A 21,496-nucleotide genomic window follows, 5' to 3' on the forward strand; every position below is an offset into this window, starting at 1 on the left:
TCACAAAAGAAGGTCCTTAAAAGTGCAACTGAGAGTTACCTATGTAAAATAGTGTGAAACAGTGAGTCATTCCCAACCGAAGCTGCGACATTATCAGTCGAATCGTAACTAAAGAAACAAGAAGAATTTATTTTCTAAAAGTGAAGCAAAGTTTATCATGTAACCCATATCTATGAATGCAATCGTGAAAACGCGGAAACAAGCGTAGTTATCTCGTCCACAATATCTCGGGCCAACCCGAGCTCTTACCACGGGGCCGTGAATGCAGCTGGGAGGAGGGCTGGAGGGGGGAGCAGCTTAGTCAGAGACACAAGTGACCGCTACCTTCATGTCAACTGTGCAGATATCACTGAAGAAGCAGCAGCGGAAATCTTTCAGAGGGAAGGAGGAGAGGGAGAGGGAGAGGGAGAGTGAGGGGGCAGCCGGAAGGGCATAACAACGTTATTTTATCACATTTGAACCGAGTAAATATTTGCCTTCATTTGGTTTCACGAATTTAAAGACCTCGAAAACATCAGCTGGAAGGTTAGCTAGTTGCCGCCATCTCTCCTCTTTAGTCGGAGCGACCGCCGTGTCTTCCACACCATGGGGAACGCTGCCACCGCCAAGAAGGGCAACGAGCTAGAGAGTGGTGAGCTTGCTCTGATGTTTGGTCTCCGCGGTCTTTCATGTTTCATTTTGGTTACTCTTGAAGCGTCCATGAAGTAGCTAGCTAGCCTGTGATAACCCTTAAATTGACTTAACTGACAGTCACTGTAAAGCAAGCTATGGCCGCCCGTCATCTCCCAGCTTTCCATTTATTTCACATGCTTTGCAACATTATTTCTTAAGTTGTCGAAAAGGGGATAAGTGGAAATTTCCATATGATTCTGCTTATAGAATTATTGACACTCTAAGCTAAAATAGTTTCCTGAAGAAGTATCCAATATTATTACTGCCTTAGCATCCAGGGGGTGGGGAAGGGAGCACTCATGTAAATAGGCTATTATTGCCTATTAGGAAGCTATCTGATGAATACTTATCGATATATTCTTGGTTCTGCTAATTGCATTCGTTTAATTAACATTTGGATGCCAGCTGGAGCTCAGGAATGATCAAGCCTAAAGACCAGCTAGCCTGCTAACTTTAGCTTTAATGGGGGGATTAGCATTAGGAAGGCCCCTCATTCCCTCCTGATGGTGGTAGTTGTTTAGGCCCTTTGCTGTGGCGTTCAGGAGTTTCTATTCAAAATACTTTGAAATTGGCTAAAAGTCTTACATCTAAAGTTTGACCTCAACAAGCTCTTTGTAGTGTTATCTTGAACTTGTAACACTGAGGATGTGGTTGTTTACTGCATGTTTAGCTGCAGGCTCTTCTCAGCAAAGCACAGTCGTACAGAAACTTTGCACTGATGATCTTAAATCTGCAGCAATGAACCACAGACCCATAAATAATGGGATAAATAGGCATTAAATTGTATTTGAACGCAGTGTGGGACTGTTTCTGCCTCAGGCTTCACTGCCACATCTTATTCTTAACTACATAAACAAAACTTTTCTGTGCGCAGCACCATGACCAAATATGGTGAAGAAATGACAAATCCCCTCTTTCCATTCATAAAACTGGGACCTACTACTGCCATTCCGCAATATGCACACACCCCTAAATCATGAAACTTGTTTATTCAGAGCCCCTTCTCTAATCTTGCTGTGGTAAAAGTCCATCAGGGCTCACTTCTCACACTCAGCTTGTCATTGACTGGAGCAGCTTGTCATCGGACCTTCGTCAGAGGATAAGGGGTATTACAAGCTTTGTAAGGTTTGACGTAACTCGGCCTAGACCAGTGTTACTTTACACTCATATACTTTGATGTGTAGCTGATCATCATTGAACACCCCATGTAATACTATGTAGTAAATCATAACTGCTTCCTTTTGCCTGGTTGTAAATACTAAAGTTGTTTGAGGGTTATTATGTTTGGCAAAAATGTGTTATTCTTGGAAACTATAAAGTTATACAATACATTTTTTGCTCTCTTAAAAACAAACAGACCCATTTGTGTATAGTTTGTTTAAAGTAACATCACTCTATGATGCAATCTGTGCCTTAGTTATAATGTTCCAGGGCAGTGAATGTGCTCTTTTGAGCTTTATTGACCTGTTGAGAGACACCAGGCAGGTGCAGTGAACGTTGCCAACCAGCAGACAGAGATGATCAGATCAGCAATGGTATCTATACTGCTGTATCTATACGCTATACTGAATGCAACTATGATCCCTATATCCTGGACCGAGGCTAACTGTTAAACCCATATAAGCTGACACTGTGCCCTGAGCTGCAGATTTGTCTAGAGCGTAGTCGCTCTTTACAAGACGACCTGGTTACCTACAGCTCTGTATGCTTCCTGTGTTTACTGTAGATAGATATCACTGGCTGCAACAGTTGGAGGTGCACCAGCACAGTCCCACTTGGACAGGGGGATTAAACACTTGTCAACGTGATACCTATTTTATTTCACTGTACCCATGTACTGTTTTCACACCACAGTGTAACTGGATAGGTTGACATAACTCCGACATGTTATGCTTGACTGAATTTTGGCATTGATCTTAGAGGGGATTGGCTAACTTTACAGACTTTTAGAACAACCAACATTCATGTAGCCAGTAGTGTTGTTGCAAGCCACATGATTTCATTAGTGATTCATCTGAGTCACAGTTTAGAAAAAAATCTACCAAACATTTGATGGTTGGAGCTTCACAAATGTGAAGATTTACTGTGCTTGACATTAAAATATATGCTATTTTGGCTTTGAAACTCAGATATCTATACCCTAAATAGTCGATATAATTGTTACATTAAGCTAATAATGGAAATAATTGTAACTGGCAGTTTTTTATTGGAGAAAAGCAGCTTGTCCTTTTGTTGAGAATCTGGATGTGTAGATATGTTAGCATTTTTAAAAAAAAAAGAAAATTAAATGCTTATCAAGATATATAAAGTTGTTTTTTTTTGCCAGCTATTAGTCATCTCTTTTTTTCCCCCTCCATTATATTCATAATAGCTTTACAGTTATTTCAGGGATAGAAGTCAAACCAAGATGCAGGGAAGAAAAAAGTCAATTTTCCCAGAGTTGCATGGTTTTGATACATGTCCAAAATTTGAATGTCTTTTTTCAGTTGCTTGGGAACATTATCCTTTCAATCTGTCCTACTGTGCATGACTGAACTTCTACTACATGGCATTTTGGTACACCTGTTCTTCTAGCACCTCTGTAGACACTTAGTCTTTGTTTAAATTCCTTAGATGATTATCAGCAATGTTCTCATACTTCTTGCTTTAATTCATGTCATTTGCCTCTTGTTTGTTGTTGTGATATACTTGTTATGTACATGAACTCTATATTTCTCTCTGTCTTCTCTTCTGTATCATCCCATCCATGTGGGTGATTGTTCCTGCAAAACCTTGGTGATGAATAGAGATTTTTGGTATGCTTTTTAAAAAGAAAAAAAAAAAGAAAAGAGCAGATTGGCCAAACAGCATTGGTTTCATTGTGAAAACCTGCTGGACGTGCTTGCTTCTTTTATTGCGTGCTTTGATAACAAGTCAGTGGTTTCTTTTTTGTTTTTATGTTTTTTCGTTATCTGCATTCTCTCAATCTGGATACCTGCCGTCTGCTGTGTTTCCCATTTATTGGTTTGTCTTTGCTCACCATTTCTAAGCTGTGTTTAATAGCCTTCCCACAATCTGTATTACTGTAAGTGATGCACAAGATACTCAGTGAAACTTTTCCAAAAGTTTCAGTGTTGTGTTTCCCTTTACCCATGTAAATTAGGCTACTAAATAACAGAAAACTTAATGAGTTTCTTGGCATGCATCACTTCTCTGCCTGTTGTGGATGTTGTTGTCTTGTGTTTGTTTTTACCCCTAAAACTAAACTATTTGATATTTTATTTCATATCCAGATGAGAGTTGACTCTATCCTTGTTCTTCTCCTTTGACATGTAATTTAATTTCTATTCCTGGCCTTTCCTAGCTTTTCCTCTTTTCCTCTTCTATTATGATAGCATTGTCATGTCACTTAAACCCCGAATATGTTTTTAGTGCCTGTAACCAAAATTATTTTTATCAAAAAACAATGTGTGCCAACTAACTCTCTGTACTTTTACTTTTTAGTGAAAGAGTTTCTAGCAAAAGCCAAAGAAGACTTCTTACGGAAATGGGAATGCCCACCACAGGTCAGACTGATGAGTAATTGAACATAACATCTTACAGTGTTTGTACAGCAGGAACTTTGACACAATGCTATTTCCACAGAGCACAACGTGCCTAGATGACTTTGACAGATTAAAGACTCTGGGTACCGGCTCATTTGGAAGAGTCATGCTGGTGAAACACAAAGGGTCAGAGCAATACTTTGCCATGAAGATACTGGACAAGCAGAAGGTCAGTTGCAGCTTTATCAGGCCTTATGGGGAATTTCAAACAAGCAACTATGTTAATATGAGCAGTAAATGTGCACTGACAATAACAGCTGGGTGTTACTTAAGTCAGCCAAACAAAATATCTGATTGTTTTAAAAAAAAAAAAAAAAAAAAAAAAGCATTTTTCACTACATGCTCCATCGTGGGATTATGAGGAGGATACAAGTAAAATTAATGATTAATAATGATTAAAATTTGCTTTTACTTTTGTAGTTCTGTATGGAATTCTTATATCAGTTTTTTTTTTTTGTTTTTTTTGTTTTTTTTATCTTTTTGCCTGTCAGGTGGTGAAACTCAAGCAAATAGAACATACATTAAATGAGAAGAGGATATTACAAGCAGTGAGCTTCCCCTTTCTTGTCAAACTTGAGTATGCATTTAAGGTAAAGATTATTTATTTATTTTTAAGTCAGAAAATAAAAAAAACACTTTTTTGTGTGTTGATGTGCAAAAATGTAAGTATTTCTTTTGTGTTTGTGTAGGACAACTCCAATTTGTACATGGTAATGGAATATGTTCCAGGAGGAGAAATGTTCTCACACTTGAGACGAATTGGAAGGTTCAGGTGAGAAATTTTTGTTATTTCTTAATTTTAAATTAGAGGTGTCTTTATTTTTTTTTTTTTCTCCATGTGATTTTGATCTATGAACTGTGATTATTAGGACTTATCTCTTTCTTTTTTTGACCCTGAACGTGTCTTTTTTTTTTTTGGCAGTGAACCACATGCACGGTTTTATGCCGCCCAGATAGTGCTGACATTTGAATACCTACATTCGCTAGATCTCATTTACAGAGATCTAAAACCTGAGAATCTTCTCATTGACCACCACGGCTACATTCAGGTGAGCTAAAATGCAATGAATTAATTCATTATACTGCTGCATCTTAGCATCTAAACATTAATCGCCACCATGCAAAACTTGGAACATACTTCTGTTTTCCAGGTGACAGACTTTGGATTTGCCAAGCGTGTAAAAGGCAGAACCTGGACGTTGTGCGGGACACCGGAGTATCTGGCACCTGAAATCATTCTCAGCAAAGTATGGGTTTTCAAATGGCTTAAAATAAATACAAAGCAACATTTTAATACGCTAAAAATTAATCCATTTAATCACAGAAGTTTGTAGGTGCACAATTTCCTGCTACACCAATTACACTTATGTTCAAGGGAGACCTCACATATTAACTTAACAACTTTGGTGCTATGTTTAGGGCGCTTTCAGACCCCTCTAGTGACTCTATTTAAAGACAAAGGGACTATCAACAAGTTTAGCTAATTTTTTATGGGAATATTGGACAGTTTTTGTGAGTACCTTGGAAGCATGTATAGTTTACTCTTCTTTGTGAGCAGCAGCAGTGGCTGCATAAGCCCCTACCTCATCCAAAAGAACACACAAGAGACTTGGTCCTCATGCACCATTCAACTTCAAGCTGCAGTCAGAGCAGGAGATGATCGCCTCTCCAACATGACCAGATTGAAATTTCCACAGATTGATCACTCCATGGCTCTGTCTGTCTGTGTCTGTTGAGAGTGTTTGCTTATTCAGAAGTATTCAGTGAAATGCATAAACTACACATCCTCTAAATGGAGATTCTACTCTAAATTATGCTCAGCACCACACTGTGCCCTCTCTAGAAATCAGCATCCTGTTCACTTGTAGCTTTAAAGGTATAAAGAGCCAGCTGTTTTCTTCCCATTTTATGTCACAGAAAATGTTGCTATGGCAACAACAGACACTCATTTATATTCATACGGAAATGTGTCACCCAAGTTTAATATTCATTTTGTTTAAATATTTTTTATACTTTTTTTTTTTTTTACTTTGGATAAAGTGAAGTGTGGATTTTGCTTTGTGCTGTTGTAAATGTATCGTACACCTTCATTTTGAACTATTTTAATGAAAATTATTTAAATTAATGTGTATATTTATTATATTACCACAGTTTGACCCACAGTGAACCATATTAGCATCTAGACATTCAGACAATGCTTTTCTAAGGGTGCATTCACATCAGGGTAGTCTGCTAGTCTCGCTCCGATATGGGACTCGGCTCAGTTGTAGAGGGTTGTATCCATGCGGACCGAGCTGGCGTTCACGTTGCACTTTGGTCAAATGAGCCAATTCATTAGAATAATATATCCCCATTCCCACCAAAGGTGGTGCTGCACTAGCATCTAGCAAAAGAAAGGACAAGACCCAAGTGAAGAGGAAAACTGTTGCAAGTTAAACATGGAGACGAAACTGTTGCTGTTTTGGGTTTTTCTATTTTGTCTTATGCAAGTATGCTGCAGAATACACTGCAACAATGTAGGATGATCAACAGATGAGGTAGACAATGGCTATCTATTTACCTACAATGCAAAGCTACACCAAATGCAGGAAGTTTTTTTTTTTTTGTTGTCAGCTTCCTGTATTTGGTCCACTATAAACAGACTGAGACCGCTTCTTTGGTCCGAATCAGAATTCGTTTGGCATGTTCACAACTCACCAAACAAAGCGTACTTACCGAGCAACCAGACCAGGATCAAAAAGGCTCATGTAAATGAGTCCTATATGGCATTTGGGTTCTTTGATTTTGGGAGGGTCTATTACATTCAAAATTTCACATTTGGATCATGTTCAGCTATCAAGATGAAATGTCTAGATCTTTTTCCTTTTATTTTGTTTTTGTTTGTTTTGTTTTACGTAGACTTGGAAATTTTTATAATTAACTTTTGTCATGTCTGTTTTAGGGCTATAACAAAGCTGTGGACTGGTGGGCTCTCGGAGTGCTCATCTATGAAATGGCAGCTGGCTACCCTCCTTTCTTTGCAGATCAACCGATCCAGATCTACGAGAAGATTGTGTCAGGAAAGGTAAGAATAGTTTGGTTTTGATTTAATACATTTAAAATGGTTTTGCTACTGATAACCTGGAACAATCTTGTGTTCATCACACACAGAAAATAAATCCCTCGATTTTTGCTGTTTATAAAAACAATTAAATCTTTCCAGGTACGATTCCCCTCCCACTTCAGTTCAGATTTGAAGGACCTGTTGAGAAACCTCCTGCAGGTGGATCTGACCAAACGTTACGGCAACCTGAAGAATGGAGTCAACGACATCAAAGGCCATAAATGGTTCGCCACCACAGACTGGATCGCCATCTATGAGCGAAAGGTAAGACACCAAACACATTTCACAGAAGCACCAAACAGCATAAAAGATTTGAAAATCTGTTTATTTCATATTGGTTTGTTGATTTTTTTTCTTCTTATTTTAAATCAAATTTTCCATCTTTTATTGCATACTTTTGTGTTTCTTGAAAGTTGAATCTATTATGATCCTGTTTATGGATGGATTGTTTTGTTGTAGGTGCATACAGCAAGTATTTTCACAACTGGAAAGTCAGTGTTCTCTGTGTTCTTTCACATCACTGAACTTTACTGCTTGATGTTGGGTGTTGGGGTCACCTGCCATTTTGAAGGGGTGTAACGACACGCAATGGGAAAATCTACAAAACATAAAACTGTTTAACTTTGGTGTAAACAGGAACATGTTTATTGGCATTTAAAATCAAACCAAAAAATAAAAGAAAGCAGCTTGTGTAGAACTTCTCCTATAAAATATTCCCAACTAAAAATATGGCAAAAATACAGAAATGCCTCCTATTTTATTGGAAAGTATGTCCACTGTATGTGTACATATTATAAGGGGAGTTCAATTGAAAAATTAAAGACAATTCACTATTACTTATATTAATATTAATTTAATCCACAGTTTAAAAGTAAACCTTTACTTACGTGTGTGCTATAAAATATAAAGTAACATGATTAGTTGCAAGACTATCTTGTTTGTTTAATAAAGTATTGTGATACGCGAATGAGCACATTTTCAGATAAAGTAAAAACCTTTCAACCTTTTTACAAGTTTTTACTTTTTAAAAATAAAATTACAAGAAAATATTTTTTTACAGCTCTATAAAATAGAAACTCTGTCGGAAATAAAAAGGTGTGTAATATCGGGGGTTGAGCAGATGAATGAGTGGAATGAGTTTTCAGCAAGAGCTTCCTTGAACACAGCTCTGCAGATGACAGACTGTTTTTGTCTTACTTGTCTTTCTCTGTTTACATACTACACCGAGAAGCTGAAGTGTTACCAAATAGATTTTAAGAACAGAAGAGGATCATTTCTCCTTGAAACTGTTGCTAGCCATTATGTCCACTAACTAGAGGCTGGACTGCACTGCTGCTGTTTAATGAGAAAGCAAGGCTGTTTCTGTTCCATGTGGGAACTCTGTAGGCCTGCGTTCCACACAGAAAATTCCCAGTACAAATACACGTACCATTACACCACCTAATACTTTGCAGAGACAGTGGCAATCGTGGTTTGTTTTGATTATTCAAAACTGTTTAGTTCAGGCTTGATAAACATTGATTTGGTGAATTTGTTGATCTTTAGCTGAAATAAAATCACACAAATATTTTAATGAAAATAAATAATTTTACATTTATATTTCTTTACCCTTTATTTTTTCCATATTTAAATTGTACTGCTTTCAGAAGAACAAATGAATTCCAACTTTATTATGTTGATATGTAAAAAGGTTATTTTGCGACATTTGCCACTTTAAAGCAGAGGTTTTCTTACTTGTGCAGTTACAGTTGCATTATTTTCATAGATCATTATTGAGGGTAGTTGAAGTGACTTGAAAAACAGAATTTTTCTAACTCATTTAAAGACTGATTAAAAAGAACTGAACACAAGTTCATCAAATATTGTTCAATTATCCACAAATTGATAAAAAGTTTAAGCCAATTCAACCCTCAGGATTAAAGCATTGAGCTGCCTTGGTTTGCACACAAACATGCCATTTGTGTGTGTTTTCTGCCAGCTAAACACACTCTGTTTAAATACACCTTTGATTAAGGAATATGGAGTCTGAAAAAATGGCAAACTGACATTTGTGTTAAGATTTTGCCTTTAAAACATGAAATTAACTATTGTATCCTATTATTTGTAACAAATGAAAATTAAAAACAGAGATAGAAAGATTAATGAAATAGCATAATTTGACCAGACACAGGAGATTGGTAGCACTTTAGCTGGAGAAGAGTAAAAGTGAGACTGTGCAATGTAAGGTAGTTTTTATTTGCACATTACCTGCAAATAAATTCTGTACAAAGAATAAGTTTAGATTTAAACACCTTGATGTTTACAACATTAAAACATACAAGCAAAAGCTGGGAGTATTTACAAAATGCTTTTAATATGTTTTTGGAAGCCCTGCTTTGCTTAACGTTCCATGTGTGAAATCGAAATGCCAGAGTATGAAAAACTATGTGTTTACAAGTTTATGTTAATTTGTGCGCACATTTCATTTCATTTGCTTGCAGTTTGGCTGATAAGTGTTCATTAGATTAGTGTAAGTACACAAATGCAGCACTCTGAAACCACATGGTGCCATGTAGGGAGTTTGACTCTTAAATAAGAGATGAGCCCTCAGGTTTTCATTGTATGAATTATTTAGTCATTGAAAATTTTGTTAATATGCTATTTTTTATCATTTTCTGAATTTAGTAATATATGTTTAACAGAAACTGAGGGGACCTTGTGCAGAGTCTGTAGAGACCAGCCCTTCAGTTCCATTTATGCACTTTTGTGTAATATCATGTATTGCTTCATGACATAAAAATACTTTTCTATGTTCATCTTATAGGTCTCTAAAATGACAAGCTAGCAATAACTACAAATATGTTGGAGAAAATGTGAATGTTCAAACATCCATTAAAATAATGAAAAATTGCTACCTGCACTGGGTTTTTCCAGGACTAAGGAATAAATGCCATGACTTCAGGGATCTTTATCAGCTAAGACTTTAGATAAGCTAGTTATCTACAAAGTGTCACATAATAGAAACGTGTAAAGGCAAAAGAACGTGTAGCTGTGTCAGATAGAGGAAAAATATCTCCATGGGGGGTGTTAGGTACACTTTGGGACCAGTACAGCAACATCAAGAAATTCTTAGTTACTCACTTTGCTGTAGACGTGCGACGTGATGGCAATCAGGCTGCTGAAAGAACAAGATGTTGCCTTTACACACACACTGCATGAAGTACATAATTAGATGTCATAAGAAAAAAAACAAATACTGTTTTGGATGGCAATGATCTGAAAAACATATTACTAAAATAATGTTTCTTTAATATTTTACAATAAAGTCAATTTAACCTTGTATGAGTAAAGCAAACTGTTTTTTACCAGTTTCCAGAAGCTGTTTAGTTATGTTTTTATCTTTTGGTCTACACTATACCACAGTCTGCATTCTTATTCTTTGACAGCATAGACTTGAACCATGTCTCCCCCTGGTGAAAAATGCATATCTCTTGCTCTCTCACAGGTTGAGGCTCCATTCATACCAAAGTGCAGAGGCCCTGGAGACACCAGCAACTTTGATGACTACGAGGAGGAGGAAATCCGTGTTTCTTTAACAGAAAAATGTGCGAAGGAGTTTGCAGAGTTTTAGGACGCAAGAACAAGGATATATCAGGGAAAATAAGGGGTTCTTTGCACTCTTTAAAAGACTTGAGATGGAGCAGAGACCATCTTTTTTCAGATTTACTACATAGTCCCTTCATTCCACCAGGCTGAATGAGGTCGCCACGATCCTTGGGTGCCGATAACCTCTCACTGTTGCATACACCTGCGTATTAAAGCAGACACATCACTTTTCTCTTTTTGTTTTTTTACTTCTTTTTTCTTTGTTTTGTTTGTTTGTTTCTTCTTCTTTTTACTTTGAAAGCAGTTTAGTCTTGGGTGTTTTTGTCCCCAGTTAAAATGTGATATTTTTCAAGTCATGAGGAGAAACTGAGACGGTGGCCAATAGCAATCCACACACTGTAACTGACTTGTCTTTGGCAATTTGAGGCAGTTGAGTGGGTTGTTTTTTTTTTTTCCTCTCATGTCATAAGCCGTGTATGTTTAAAGTCCACATCACAACTAGTTCTAGCCAGCAACCAGAGGTAGATTTTTGTCCTATGTGCATATCTATCAGTTTTTAAAGACATTTGAACACAGTGAGTGTTTAAAGCATGACCAAAACAAAAATTCTGGGTGACACAAGAAGAAAGGTCCTTTCCTTTCTTTGTTTTTTTGCCTTAGAGAGCCAAGTCCCCACAAAAGCATCCATTGACTGTCTTTTTGGTATTCTGACCCAGGCACGGGAAGCCATTGCAGAAAATGACAAACCTTGCATTAAAAAAATGCAAATCCACTTGTTTGTTTGATCCATTTGGGTCTGTTAGTTACATGTAAAATTTGTCATTTACTATGTTACTGGGGGTTTTTGTTACCATGTTTAACATTTTAGTCATTTTCTCCCAAGATTCCTGGTCTGGTTAGGACCCTCTGTTACAAGTCTGTGGCACAATGTGACTCCAGTAAAGGGAAAAGAGAGTTGAAATCTTTTTGAGGATTTTTACTGATTTGTTTTTTAAAGTTGCAGAGATCATTGTGAATAGTGTTGGGGCTATGCACCCTAACATAGTGAAATGAAATCAGAATTTGTCATGATTCAAGTGAAGGAAGCGCAAATTTTTAAAGGCTGGAAGGCAAAACAGTATATTTACAATGTTTTCCATTTTTATCACCCCCTTAATATTTTTTTTCATTCTTGTCAAAGAATGTAGATTTGCAACTTCTAGGTATGCGTATTTAAAAGCTTGATTTTTGAAGTACATTTTCCTCACAATACACTGGCTGAACTAAAGACTGCTCCTTTGTATCACATGTAACCCTGTCATTGTTAAGCTCGTTACATTATACGTATATGCATTGTTTCATATATGTTTTATTTATACACATTAGAAATGCTAATAAATTTTATTTTTAAAAGTGTTGAAGTTTGGTGGCTTTGAAAATTCTGCTTCCTCCCCACTTGCAGATAAATGGGACTTATGTCTCATTTGTTTTTTTACTGACGGGCTTTGAATCCTAATGCAAACCCAAGGTCTATCATGATTTACCAGTGATCTGAAGAAAAAGTTCTCTTTTTTTTTCAAATTTTTGGAAGTTAGCAGAAAGTTCTTTGGTGACGATGCAAAAATATTCCCAGTCATATTGATTCGGTGAGCTCCAGTTGAGCTAATGTAGGTTACAAAACTTTTTGCTGTAGGCATAAAGATTTTTCCTCACCTTTTTTTTTTTAAATCGCAGACAAGAGACAACTAAACTATTCTCAAAGATTATATTAAGTATATGTATAAAGGGGTATAGATACATTTAGTAGTTTAAACAAGTCACTTAAATAGAAGCAGTAGGAACAAGTTTGATTGATTTTAAAGTGAGGAAGAATACTTGAACCCTGCATGTAGTCTATTTCAGCTGATCAAAAACAACTTTCCCCTGTGATGTACTGGTGACCTGTCCAGGGTGAACCCGGTGTTAATTGCTGGGACAGGCTGCACCTTCCCCTGACCCCAAATTGGACTAAGCAAAATGGAAAGTGAATGAAAGAAAAAAAAAAAGAAGAAAGAAAGGGATTTCTCTAAAACAAACAATGGTGACCATATATGGTGGAACTTAATGAGGTTGTGACTATTACTGATTGTTTATCTGTCAGATAAATCTGTCAAGTTTATCATACTAAATTATACATTATTTGAAATTGAGGGTGATACACCATTACAAAATTAGTCTTTGTAATTAATGTAGATAAATTTTAATAGCATGATAAAATTTTTTATTTAACCCTGGTCAGTGAGCAGTTGTGACCATCTGTACTCTGCTTGGATCTTGGCGCTGCATGAGTGTTTTTGGACGGGGGCGGAGCCTGTGGCAGCGTCTCCTTGGAGATGCATAACTAGTCACCAAAAGTCTAAAATAACACCAGCACAAGTCCCAATTTGTCGTTAGTTGTTTTTTTAAACACAGAGTCGCTAGAAGAGTCAGAAAACTCACTAAACAAAGCACCAAAGTTGCTAATAAATTATTAGCAGAGTTCTCATGTGTGCAACACATAGGTACAACCATAGACATCATATATACGTATATATGATGTCTATGGGTACAACAGTGCAACTGGTGTACCCGGAAATCGTGCACCTACTAACTTTCTGTTTCAAATGTAGGCTGCGATTAAATGCGTACATTATTTAACACGTTCATTTTTCTTTAATTGATTAATCGTAATTAACAGTTTAAACTCACCCCTCCTTTTTCTTTTTTCTTTCTTTCTTTTTTACTTTTTGGCTTGTCGTAGGTTGGTTTAGTGCATGGTGGGTAATGTAGTCTGGCAGCAGACACGTGGGTCTTTGCGTAGCTGTGTATTTTGCGGAAAAATGGCGGGTCTGGAGCTTCTGTCTGATCAAGGATACCGTTTAGATGGAAGAAAAGCCAGCGAGCTGCGGAAATTTCAGGCTCGTATGGGTGTGTTCGCGCAGGCTGACGGTTCTGCTTATTTAGAGCAAGGAAACACGAAAGCTCTGGCTGTGGTATACGGTCCACATGAGGTAATAAACGCGAGAATCCGTGGCGGATTATTAGGGAATGGTCTGGTGTCTGTACTATATACTTATTAATTCCAGTTAAGTGTATGTAAGTAAAGTGAAATGCATTCTCTGTTGGTTTCAGTGAAAGTAAACATAAAAACACTGAGAATGAATATTTGCTGCCGACTAAGAAGCGTTTTGCAAATACATTTAGTCATTCAACTTAACTCTGCATCATTGTTATTTGCAAGCAGTGACGTAAATGACACGTCTTTTATAAAAGACTTTTACTGTGATAGTAGATTGCTATTGAACGGGTTTTGGGACTCGGGGGGGGGGGGGATAAAGAAAAGATGAATGACTGAACCAGAAGTAACCGCCAAAGATGTACCAATCGTCCCTCCCTCTCTCTCTAAATTTATTAAATGTTAATTCATGCCTATCACAAATAAACTAGATGTTTGGTTTCCAAATATGTGGTAATATTTTGGTTGGATATAAAATGAATATTTGAAGTAAGCACATTAAAACCATCTGCCTTAAATTATGTCTGTGTGACCTGTGAAAATAAGGCTGCAGGACCACCACAAGATGTTGTATTTGCGTGTGAGAACTCTGCATTTGGCATCTTTCAAAGCCTCCTGGATGCTATGTTGAAAGCCTGGAGGCTTGGCCATCAACCTGAGCCCTTGGAGCCTTCACTTAGAAGGGTTTTTGGTAGCGTTTATAGTCTTGCAAAGACATTTAGCTTTTTATCATAGAGTATAGGTTCTATGAGTTTGGCAAGTGTCAAAATAAATCTATATAAATACCTACTTATAGTTGCCAGCAGAGCATTGCATGGTAATGTGATATTGACTTTGTGAGTGATGGTGATATGTTACAGTATGCAAAATGTAAACAAAATCAGATTGTCAACTTGATATTAAGTGCAGTAGTTTAGGATGGATGCTTTTATAAGTATCATGGCACAAATCATCCAGCTTTGATCAGATTTCAGTAAACTTCCTTGTTTTAGGAGCTTAGCATTGATTCTTTGCTGTTTCTCACTCTGTTCCCTTTAGATGCGAGGCTCAAGAAGTCGTACCCTGCATGATCGAGCTGTCATCAACTGCCAATACAGCATGGCCACGTTCAGCACAGCTGAGAGAAAAAGGAGACCGCATGGTGATCGCAAATCCACCGAGATGAGTCTCCACCTCAAGCAGACATTTGAAGCTGCTGTGATGACACAGCTCTACCCACGCTCACAGATCGACATTTATGTCAAGGTAAGCTTTGACCAAAAGTTCACTGTGTTCTTGCATCTCGAGAAAGCAAAAACAATTTGTTTTTTCACATAAAATATTTTCCATTTTCCAGATTTTGCAGTCAGATGGAGGGAACTACAGTGTGTGTGTGAATGCTGCTACACTAGCAGTGATTGATGCCGGCATCCCGATGCGGGACTATGTGTGTGCCTGCACAGTAGGCTTTGTGGATGAGACGCCCCTTGCTGATCTTTGCTATGCTGAGGAAAGTGGAGGAGTGAGCTCTCTGGCTTTAGCGTTGCTGCCCCGAGGAGGACAGATTGCTTTGCTCCAGATGGATGCCAGACTGCATCAGGATCACCTTGAGACTCTGATTGAAGCTGCAATGACTGCTTGTAAAGGTGTGAGCAAGGTGCTGGATGAGGTAGTGAGACAACATCTTCAAGAAGCCTCAATGCAAACTAGAGAGTGAAGCACGATGAAGAAAAGAATACCTGGACTTTGCTTCGACGTTAATTTCTTTAGTATTGTACTCATTCACAACATTCACTGTATGCTTTTTGTATATATGCTATCCTGATAATAAATATTCCAGTTTCTAACTTTATTTGGAATTTCACTTAGTTTTTCTTCATTTTATTTGAACACAATTAAAACTTGTTTTGTACTGCTGTTTGTTCAACCATGTTTACCAGTATAACAGGCCACATTTAAAGGGGATACGCTTGAGAGCAAACAAGGCCAGCTGTATAGTGTGAGAAAGCTTATGTTTTCATCATGTGCAACCAATCTCCATCCATACCTTAGATAAAAAGCAGTCTAATATTACCTTACTTATTTTTACTTCGGTTCAATGCTACATTGTACCTATACAAGGCTTTGTGTTCAATTTGTTCAGTTACAAAAAAAATATGAAATGCAGTGTTTATTTTTAAAACTCATTAAATTTGTTTACTCACCTCAGTGTAACCAAGAAAAAGGGTCGCCCTATTAAGTTTACTAAATATGCGTGTATTATATTCACTCATTTTTATCACTATTAATATTACTGTCAATAACTCCTGCTGCTTGCTTGAGCGGAAATCCGTCCGCAGTTTTATTGTTCCCCGAGAAACAAGGAAGTTGCAGGCGGCAGTTGTCTTCGCACCCCTGCAGGTGGACGTGACCACTGTTTGGAGGTACGTATATATTTTTGAAACTATACAAATGTACTCCAGTATTTATCATTGTCGCTCAGTCTTGATAAAGGACAACTGTTTGGGGCAATAACGATTTCTTGGATTTCGATTCCCTGCTAACATGCTAGCGTCAAGCTAAGCATAGCTGTCAGATACTGTGTGATGTAGAGCAGAAAACCGCTCGTGCTCGTGGAGACCTACATGATATGTGTCTGATTGTTGAACTTTTATTCACTGATAAATAATGCACTCTCTGTGGAATGCACTGTCTGATTACTGACGGTAATCTATATAAAACATCCAGTATACTTGATAGCTCAGTGTGTGCTGCCTTTAGGGTCCGCCGGTGTTTCCAGACATTACAGCAGTAGACAACATGGGACTGTTGTCTGACCCCAACAGAAGACGAGCTTTGATCAGCCTGTTGACTCGCCTCAATGCTCCTATCTGGTAAGTACTTGTCCCTGCAGGACACGGTTGCTCTTTAAATAAATAATTTTACACACACTTCATCATTATTCCACACTTCCATCTCTCCACGCCAGTGTGGTCTGCTACTTTGCGGGTGTGGCTTGGTTCATGGGGTTGGCTTTTGAGCCGTTCACTCTACGGACCTACATGTCAGAGAATGCAATGGGATCCACCATGGTGGAGGAGCGCTTCCCTGCTGGAGAGAGGGCACTGGCCACTGGCAGAGAGTTTGCTGCTCACAAGAAGAAAGTTGGGTCAGTTTTTTTTATTTATTTATTTTCTATAATCATTTAACATGTTAGTTGATTTGGGGTGACATTTAACTTTCTCTGCAGGGGTATGCCAGTGGAATGGCTGGTGAAAACTATGCAGGCTAGAGGGCTGGAGGTGTTTACACAGAGGTTCTCTCGCACACTACCTTTTCCAGATGAAAACAAAGAGAGATATGTGAGTTGATCGCTGGAAAAAAGTTCTGTTTTCCCCCTTTTTTTTTTTTTTTTTTTTTTGCTCTCTTCAGATCTCTTCTTTCAGTTAGTGACACACTGGTTATATATTTATATCCATTCTGTCATCTGCAGATGGTGAAAGGTACAAATGTATATGGCATCCTCCGGGCTCCCAGAGCTCCACGAACCGAGGCACTGGTGCTCACCGCTCCCTGCAGCCCAGACGATGACAACAACCAAGCTGTGGGACTACTGCTTGGCTTGGCTCATTATTTCCGGAGTGAGTTCAACACCAACTTTTGTTTCTAAGAACAACACTGGAATGATGTTACTGCTGCATTTTTTACTGAAGTTAGTTCTGTGTTTATTAGATCAGATTTACTGGGCCAAGGACATCATCTTTCTTGTAAATGAATATGATCTGATTGGTATGCAGGCCTGGCTGGAGGGCTACCATCACACCAACACTACAGGTAATTGTCTGGATTAATATGATGAAAATAAACATCTACAAATGTCTCTGGGACAGTTAAATTGGCTGTAAACATGTCGTAAGTGTCTTAAGTTATGTAAAATATTGTTATAAACAGCCGTATTTTTCAATGTGCTTTTCTCCTGGAACGTTTCATTTAGGTATGGACTGGTCTCCATTACAAGGCCGTGGGGGATCTATCCAGGCAGCCCTGTCTTTGGAGCTTAGCAGTGATGTTGTCACCAGTTTGGACATAGTACTGGAAGGCCTCAATGGCCAATTACCCAACCTGGATTTAGCAAACCTCTTCTATGCCTTCTGTCAGAAGATAGGAGTGCTTTGCACTATCCAGGGCAAGGTAAAGGCTTGTAAAACCACTGCTTGTGTTGCATGAGCAGAGCAGAGAGTTAATGCTCTTTGTGCGTGTTCCTGTAGCTGCAGAGGAATGACTGGGACAGTGTGTCAGGCTACAGCCATGCAGTTCAGACAATGATGCTGATGGTAATGAAGCAGGCCAGCGGGCGGCCTTGGGGAGACCATGGTCTGTTTCTGCGCTATCACATTGAGGCTGCCACCATCAAGGGCATCAACAGTTTCCGCCAGTACAAGACTGACATCACCACCGTTGGCAGGTTAGACGAAGAGTCTTCTGTTTTTTGTTTAGTTTAAGTTTTGGTAGTTAATTATAGCAGGGGTGTTATAATGACTACATTTGATGACTTTTAGGCTGCTGGAAGGAATGTATCGCAAATTGAACAACCTCCTGGAGCGCCTCCACCAGTCGTACTTCTTCTACCTCATGCCATCGCTCTCTCACTTTGTTTCTATTGGATACTACATGCCAGCCTTTGGTCTCCTCGCCGTTATCCTGCTGCTTCGTGTATCCTGACCTTTTCTTTTTATTTTTTTTTTTCCCAAACACATTAAGATGACCTTAGATGTTGTGCAGGATAAATAAAAGTGGGTATAACTGATTAAATATTTGCAAAGTAATTTAGGCTTTTCACTTAACTGGGATGTAGGCCTTAGATCTGTGGGTTCAACTCTCAACTCCACCACCCAGAGCTGAGGATGGGATTGTTGAGCAGGTTAGATACCAATTTAAGCATGGGAAATTAAATGATCCTTTTTAAAATGAATATCTGTAATTGTCTGCTTTCTCCCAGCAGACCAGTCCAGGAGTGCTCTCTGTGCTGACTCCTCTGGTGATCAGCCACCTGACTGGGGCAGCTCTCTACCTGCTACCAATCCGTTTTCAGGAGATGGCTGTCGAACACTTCCCGGTTTCTGAGACTGAAGCTGTTGTCTTGACAGCCATCGCCGTTTACACAGCAGGATTGGCGTTGCCTCACAACACTCACAGGTAGTTATTGCTACGGATTCTGATTAATGACTGGTAGACTTTTCATTTCTTCAGTCTGCTGAGGCTTCAGTTTTCAGTATTCAGACTGTCGTTGCCATTCTGCTTTTGTCTTAACCCATCTGTATTTGGACTGATGTAAGAAAATCAACACAACTATTTTTTTTTTTTACATTAAATGAGTTCCAGACAGCATTTGGAGGTGTAAAAAATGTTATTCTGAATAAATCTCTGAGGTTTCTCACTGTGTTGTTCAGACTGCTCAGATTAGATTTTTAAGTCACTTTTAGCCGAAGTTCAGCGTTTAGAATTAACTCTGTAGGCAGACTGCTGACTGCAGTGGTTTCTGTGCAGGTTGAGCCTGATAAGCTTCATCACGTCATGCACATGTCATCCTGTGGGAAAAAAAAAAGATGATGATTTCTTCTGTGTGACTTGAGACTTACATGCAGTGTGAGCATACTCAAAGATAGCAAACCAAATTTGATATTCTAAAATGATTTTCTTTTACCTTATATCCACATTTATTTATACCGGCTTTGTGTCAAATATCCAGCCTTTCACATTTTTTCTAGAACTGTGTAGGTTCCAACCAAATCATGAGGGAGCTTACACACCAGATCCAGCCATGTCATGAGGGCGCACACACACACCAGATCCAACCATGTCACGAGGGAGCTTACACACCTGATCTTTGAGAGAGAAAAAAATGCTTCTTCAATTTGTGAGCTTAAGTTCAGAACAGAAACCTAGAGGATACTCAACACACAGTTCTTTTCACACTGTTAATGATGTACTCATATAGTTTTATGTATTTGTCTCCTTGAACAATTTGCATCGCAGATGAAAGGGGGGGGGGGGGGGGGGTGCTTGTTGCTGCACTGCAGCAGAATGAGCCATTTGCCTCGTGTTGCAGACTGCTGTCGGGTGAAGGTACAGAACAGGGCTGGAGGGTCCTGAAGCTCGTTGCCGTCCTGTATCTGGCTGTGCTGCTGGGTTGCACCGCCCTCATCAACTTCTCCTTGGGCTTCATCCTGGCTATCACCCTGGTGCCCGTTGCTGCTTTTGTCACACCCCATGTTCCCAAGTAAGTTCCCAGTTTGTCCTTTTTTTTTTTTTTTTTTTTTTAATTCTTTTGTGCCACAGTTCAATCTCGCTCAACCAAAACCTCAGTTCTCTTTTATCCCTCAGAGTTCTGTCTGCTTTTGTCCTGGTCATCCTCAGTCCTGCCTGCACACTCCTCTTTTCAGTTTTTTTCTTCCAAGAGCTGCAAGAAATGCCCGTCAACTTCCAAGATGGTTGGTTGCTGTACCTTTCCGTCATTTCACAGGGCATTTTGGACCACAGCCTGTATGGATCTCTGGTGTACCCGCTCATTGCCTTGCTCGTCTATCCATGCTGGCTTCTTTTCTGGAACATCCTCTTTTGGAAGTAGTGCGCTGGTTCACTGAACAGCTTTTGAGTTTACAGCCACCCTCTGTGAAGACCTCAGGTTTGTCTGTGCTAGAGGAAAGTGAAGCACTGAGTTAAACCCATGGAAAAGTTTTGATAGACTTTTTCTTATGGACAACAGCTTTGTTGATATTGAAATATTTACTCCAAATATTTCATTCTTTAAACACTGAAGTCATTTTGGAATTAAAACAGTTTAAAACTAAGCAGATTGAATTGATTTGTCGCTCCTAGAATGATGTAAATGCACAAAGGAGAAGGGAGGATCTTAATTTAATTTTATTGTGAGGTTGGGGACAAAATTTATTCGGCGCCTTGTTTTGTGGATTTTTTTTTTTTTTTAGAAACAGTTTTTGGTACTTATAGATCAGTAATGGACTACTGTGTAGTACCAAGTTTTGTTTTTAAAATGTATATTATACATTTTTTATATTTGTTTTGATTTTTTTGTAAGTTTATTTATTACTGCCGAATAAAAATATTTAGTTGAACACTTTTTGTTTTTTACCGCATAAAAATGTTTTGTTGCTCTTTCAAATAAAATTTTGATGCTATAAAAGACATAAATTTATGCCATTTAGTAACTGGTAAGTGAAAGTTAGTGTAAGAGAATGTACACGCTACTCACAAGAGGTTTGGAATCTTTGGCTTTGTGCATGATGTTACAATGTACCTAAAATGTATAACTTTTACAGGTGAACTTTATTGGACCTACATAAAACTGGTCAAAGTCTAAGTTCTTATTTCATAGGATGCTCTTCTCTAACAAGAAAAATAACCTCAAAATACACAAAAGAAGTCTCTGAACTGTGAATCAACCTTTCCACGTCTTGGTTCGATGACGGCTTGCATTTGAACAGTCCTCTTTATCGTGCTATTTCCATTTTAAAACAAGACCGAGATGACGCCTAATAAATGACGAGTTATTGAAACACT

At 38.4% G+C, this 21,496-nt stretch overlaps 3 protein-coding genes across 4 annotated transcripts; all 3 read left to right on the forward strand.

Moving 5' to 3' along the window:
- The first annotated feature begins 400 nt into the window (after window positions 1–400).
- prkacbb (protein kinase, cAMP-dependent, catalytic, beta b) lies at window positions 401–12,296 on the forward strand. Of its 2 annotated transcripts, none has more exons than XM_079244129.1 (10): window positions 401–631; window positions 4,156–4,217; window positions 4,297–4,425; window positions 4,748–4,846; window positions 4,946–5,028; window positions 5,179–5,305; window positions 5,408–5,503; window positions 7,198–7,320; window positions 7,459–7,623; window positions 10,844–12,296. In XM_079244129.1, the coding sequence occupies exons 1-10, from the start codon at window positions 586–588 to the stop codon at window positions 10,967–10,969; spliced, it is 1,056 nt and encodes a 351-aa protein (XP_079100255.1). In that variant the 5' UTR covers window positions 401–585; the 3' UTR covers window positions 10,970–12,296. The 2 variants fall into 2 exon arrangements, with proteins under 2 accessions (XP_079100255.1, XP_079100256.1); XM_079244130.1 differs by lacking the exon at window positions 401–631 and adding an exon at window positions 2,811–3,467.
- A 1,483-nt stretch (window positions 12,297–13,779) lies between these two features.
- Window positions 13,780–15,788, forward strand: exosc4 (exosome component 4). The gene is made up of 3 exons (XM_079243301.1): window positions 13,780–13,952; window positions 14,996–15,202; window positions 15,294–15,788. Exons 1-3 carry the CDS (start codon window positions 13,782–13,784, stop codon window positions 15,651–15,653), a joined length of 738 nt encoding a protein of 245 aa, XP_079099427.1. The 5' UTR covers window positions 13,780–13,781; the 3' UTR covers window positions 15,654–15,788.
- Window positions 15,789–16,302: 514 nt separating this feature from the next.
- Window positions 16,303–20,880, forward strand: gpaa1 (glycosylphosphatidylinositol anchor attachment 1). The gene is made up of 13 exons (XM_079243031.1): window positions 16,303–16,359; window positions 16,697–16,809; window positions 16,905–17,084; window positions 17,166–17,277; window positions 17,409–17,556; window positions 17,648–17,749; window positions 17,910–18,106; window positions 18,184–18,380; window positions 18,475–18,628; window positions 18,771–18,836; window positions 18,918–19,111; window positions 20,025–20,195; window positions 20,300–20,880. The coding sequence occupies exons 2-13, from the start codon at window positions 16,736–16,738 to the stop codon at window positions 20,541–20,543; spliced, it is 1,839 nt and encodes a 612-aa protein (XP_079099157.1). The 5' UTR covers window positions 16,303–16,359; window positions 16,697–16,735; the 3' UTR covers window positions 20,544–20,880.
- Window positions 20,881–21,496: the final 616 nt, after the last annotated feature.

The sequence above is a fragment of the Telmatherina bonti genome (genome assembly GCF_933228915.1).
Source record: "Telmatherina bonti genome assembly, chromosome: 7".
In the NCBI taxonomy this organism is placed as follows: Eukaryota; Metazoa; Chordata; class Actinopteri; order Atheriniformes; family Telmatherinidae; genus Telmatherina; species Telmatherina bonti.

Coding starts and splice junctions, on each gene's coding strand:
- prkacbb (XM_079244129.1), top strand. CDS start 586: ATGGGGAACGCTGCCACCGCCAAGAAGGGCAACGAGCTAGAGAGTG. Junction 632..4,155: donor GGGCAACGAGCTAGAGAGTG/GTGAGCTTGCTC, acceptor TTTACTTTTTAG/TGAAAGAGTTTCTAGCAAAA. Junction 7,624..10,843: donor TCGCCATCTATGAGCGAAAG/GTAAGACACCAA, acceptor GCTCTCTCACAG/GTTGAGGCTCCATTCATACC.
- exosc4 (XM_079243301.1), top strand. CDS start 13,782: ATGGCGGGTCTGGAGCTTCTGTCTGATCAAGGATACCGTTTAGATGGA. Junction 13,953..14,995: donor TGGTATACGGTCCACATGAG/GTAATAAACGCG, acceptor TGTTCCCTTTAG/ATGCGAGGCTCAAGAAGTCG. Junction 15,203..15,293: donor AGATCGACATTTATGTCAAG/GTAAGCTTTGAC, acceptor TCCATTTTCCAG/ATTTTGCAGTCAGATGGAGG.
- gpaa1 (XM_079243031.1), top strand. CDS start 16,736: ATGGGACTGTTGTCTGACCCCAACAGAAGACGAGCTTTGATCAGCCTG. Junction 18,837..18,917: donor AGGATGGGATTGTTGAGCAG/GTTAGATACCAA, acceptor TTCTCCCAGCAG/ACCAGTCCAGGAGTGCTCTC. Junction 19,112..20,024: donor TTGCCTCACAACACTCACAG/GTAGTTATTGCT, acceptor CTCGTGTTGCAG/ACTGCTGTCGGGTGAAGGTA.